Source organism: Nannospalax galili, unplaced genomic scaffold (genome assembly GCF_000622305.1).
Source record: "Nannospalax galili isolate Female #2095 unplaced genomic scaffold, S.galili_v1.0 scaffold3381, whole genome shotgun sequence".
NCBI classification, from domain to species: Eukaryota; Metazoa; Chordata; class Mammalia; order Rodentia; family Spalacidae; genus Nannospalax; species Nannospalax galili.
The window spans coordinates 20,758-24,400 of NW_008344842.1; the positions used below are offsets into that span (position 1 = coordinate 20,758).

General features: G+C 36.8%; 1 protein-coding gene across 1 annotated transcript in view; it reads left to right on the plus strand.

The window, feature by feature from the left end:
• Positions 1-284: 284 nt before the first annotated feature.
• LOC103740558 (probable C-mannosyltransferase DPY19L2) overlaps positions 285-3,643 on the plus strand; it is a 114,243-nt gene continuing 110,884 nt past the window's right edge. Inside the window, exons 1-2 of the mRNA XM_008841214.2 lie at positions 285-419; positions 2,984-3,077. Of these exons, the coding sequence (XP_008839436.1) occupies positions 329-419; positions 2,984-3,077 (185 nt within the window). The 5' untranslated portion in view covers positions 285-328. The remainder of the gene's footprint in view (positions 420-2,983; positions 3,078-3,643) is intronic.

Consider the following 3,643-nt stretch of genomic DNA (forward strand, 5'->3'; position numbering starts at 1 on the left):
TGGAACTTCCTATGTAGACCAAGCTGTCCTCCATCTCACAGAGATCTACCTGCCTCAATCCTCCTCCCCAGGATTAAAGGTGTGGACTACCATGCTTGGCTCTAAGTTCCTACTTCTGTGTTTGATTTTATAGCTACTATATGTAAATATTAATCATACATAATTTAAGAGTAACTTTCTCAAGTGAGATGATTTAAATAAATTTGTTAAAGTTTTTAATGTTAAAGGCCACATCACAAAATGTTATTTTGGAGGCATTGTGACCACAACATATTTTCCCCAATTTCCTCTTTTGTAGGTAGTCATAGCCTACTGGTATCGCACATTCATGGGCATAATGGACTTACTTGGAATAGAAACTAAGACCTGCTGGAACGTCACCAGGATGGAGCCTCTCAATGAGGTTCAGAGCTGTGAAGGCATGTTTCCTCCCTAGGACTGCCCCATGTCACTGTTACTTCTGTTTTCATAGACAGCTTGTCACTCCTCTTGAGACTTACTGTACAGTACTATGACTTATTTTTTCCTTAAGATCCCATAGAAATGACTCACCTCAATGGGTTTAACACTTTAAAGCTTTCTGAGAAAGCTATGTAGTTAATAATTTTAATGTAAATTGGGAATTTAACTTGAATAACACTTCCCAGTGTAAGACACTCAAGTGAAAGTCTTCCATTTCAGAATTAGATAGCACAAAACCTATTTTGGGTGATGTCAGTATTTAAATTTGAGGATAAACAGTCAAATGTATGCTTGTAATAGTTAATAATGTATGCAGATACAGCAACTAGTAGAATATTGCTTTATTCTTGTTCGGAGTACATGAAGAATTTCAATGAAAGTTTTGATATATGTTCTACATTGGTGTTTTTGTCAAAGACCCTCTTTTTGAATTATCTAACAATTCTCCAGAACCTGTGATAATCACTTCTATTTATAGTTCAGTATCCTCCTGGCCCCGAGACTTATGTTCAGAGCCACATATAACCACTTGTGTAATATTTATACAGTTTTTATTCCTATATCTTCAGATTCTCCACAACATAGAAACTTACTATATTTTATATATTCTACAGTTTTGTTTAAAACCATTTATTTTTTGAGGGGGGTCTTTTTGAGACAGGGTCTCTCCCTATAGCCCCATATGACCTGAAACTCACTGTGTAGACGAAGCAGGCCTTGAACTCACAGAGATCTGCCTGCCTCTGTCTCCCAGGTACTGGGATTAAAGGCATGCGCCACCATGCCCAGCCCATTTAACTCTTTAATTATAAGCAAAATGTATATTGCCCAGACATTTTTTGCCAAATCCCCTAAAAATCTAAAATAACATTAATAGCAGATGTTTAATAAGCAGTTGCACGTTTTTTTCTGCAAACTAAAGAAATAGAGAAAAAATTTCAGAAAACACAGGACTCTGTAATGTCTTAGTAATCAGGAAGGTATACGTTTTTCAGAGGGGTGTAAAGCATCACTTTGTGTAAAGACATGTGGTACATATTGAGCTCCCTGGAAGCAGCAGGCCAGTGTTTGGCATTTGAGGCACAATGAAGAACTACAGACACTGGTCCTTACCCTATAAGCAGGTCAGCAGTTATAAATGTGCTAAATATCATAATTCAGAAGCAAGAGGGAACAGAAACTGGATTTCCTAAAGCAGAGAGATAGAAAAGAAAATTGGTAGGAAATGATGCTGGGAAAGTAAGCAAGAGTCAGACCATGGTGGACCACATGCTGGTTTGGGATTTGCACCTTACCTAATTGAGGAACCATAACAGATTCACATGTTAAAACATCATTTTGCCAAATGCATGAAAAGCACATTGGTAAGGAATGGGGTGGGGGAGCGGGTTCCATGAGGTCACCTAGAGGACCGATTTGCTTTCATTTTGGAAGTAGAATGTTTGGGATAGAGGAAGGAGAGCAAAGAGTTATGTAACTGGTTTCTAGCTTGAGTAATTGACTCCCTTTGGAGTGGCAGGAAAGATGAAAACCAGAAGGTTTGCTCCATCTCGTGGGTGTGCCAGCTTGAGGTGTATGAAAGACCTCAAACTGCACATGCCAAGTAGGTACATGGCTATAGAGGATTAGAAATAAGAAAATGTTCTGGGCTGAATGTCAACTTGCAACCGTTTCTATGGGTGATTGTTGGAGCTATGAAAGTGGAAGAATTGTATTCAGGCCGAGGAAAAAAAGCATGTTATAGAGGCCAAATGGTCCAGTAGTGAAAAGGTTAGTAGGCCAGACTGAAAGGAGCAGCCAGAGTAAATGGGGTCACAGGGCCAGACTGCAAGTCCTAGTTCCAACCAGGTGGAGCAAAGTGTTTTGGAAAATTGCTAAGTTTTCTATTATTCTGTTTTCTAAACCATAAAAAAAATCTTCCTACCAATAAATCTCAAACATTTTTGCTTGGAAATTAAATGAAATGATAGTTATAAAACACACAGACAGTTGCACACATGAACACAATAGTATATACCAGATTCATTAATGTTCTGTGTATATATCATAACAGATGAAATGACTGGATCATCTCAAAGAGACCAGCACTGTCCTGAGAGCCTAGCAAAAGACAAAAGCACACAATGACTTTTCTCAGGGAATTCAAGTGGCTCTACAGAATGTTCCAGACAGTGAGAAATAATAACAGTATCACCTAAATTAATGTGAAGCCCCAACATCACTACAATATAAAAATACTGCACAAGGGGCAAGTACAAATGCAACTAAATAGATATTATAAGGGTGGCGGTTGGGACTCAGTAGCAGAGCACTTGCCTGTGTGTGTGGCCCTGGCTTTGTTTGTTCCGTGTATTGCAACCAAACCAAAGCAAAGCAACACAGACTCTGTGAGGTAAAGATAATTATACCATTAAAAAGAAAAAGCAGGAAAGCAGATGCAAAGCACTGAAACAGTTATGCTCAATTGTTTTATTGTCATTTTTTTTCATTAAATACTAACTAATCTGTGTCCTTTTTAAAGGATTGGGAGACCCAGCTTGCTTTTATGTTGGTGTGATTTTTACTTTAAATGGATTAATGATGGGATTGTTCTTCTTATATGGTGCATACTTGAGGTAAGACAACTAAACTGAAAGATCTGACAGTGAACTTGTAAGGACTGCTGGTATTTATTGGGTAGATGAAAAGGAAGCTTAACGAGGTTAATTGACTTGCAGTGGGAAATCTGATAGAATCATTTGATTTTTCATATGCTTAATCAATATCATGCAATCATAAATATGCTTCCCCTAGAAGAACCTCTCACAGGCCTCCATTTTGTCCTTTTGGAAATTTTTCTATATTATTTATTTAATAAACATAATTAGAAGAAACATTTCATTACAACAGCATTGACACATTCAATAACAATTTCCAGAGATAAGATACATCTCTTTCAAAATTGGCTGTAAATTTTTAGGTTTACAGTTGAATTAATAGAGTTATACAATATTGAACTCAGTATAAACCCTATAAGACATAAAATTGAATGATATTTTACCCTTTAAAAAATATCTCCATTTCATTTTAAAATATGCTGTTTCATACAGAAAAACTCATTCTTAATGCAACTAACACTCAGATGTTTGCACATGAGTCTCTAATCTCTATATATCTTATTATTACTAGTCACAGTCAATTA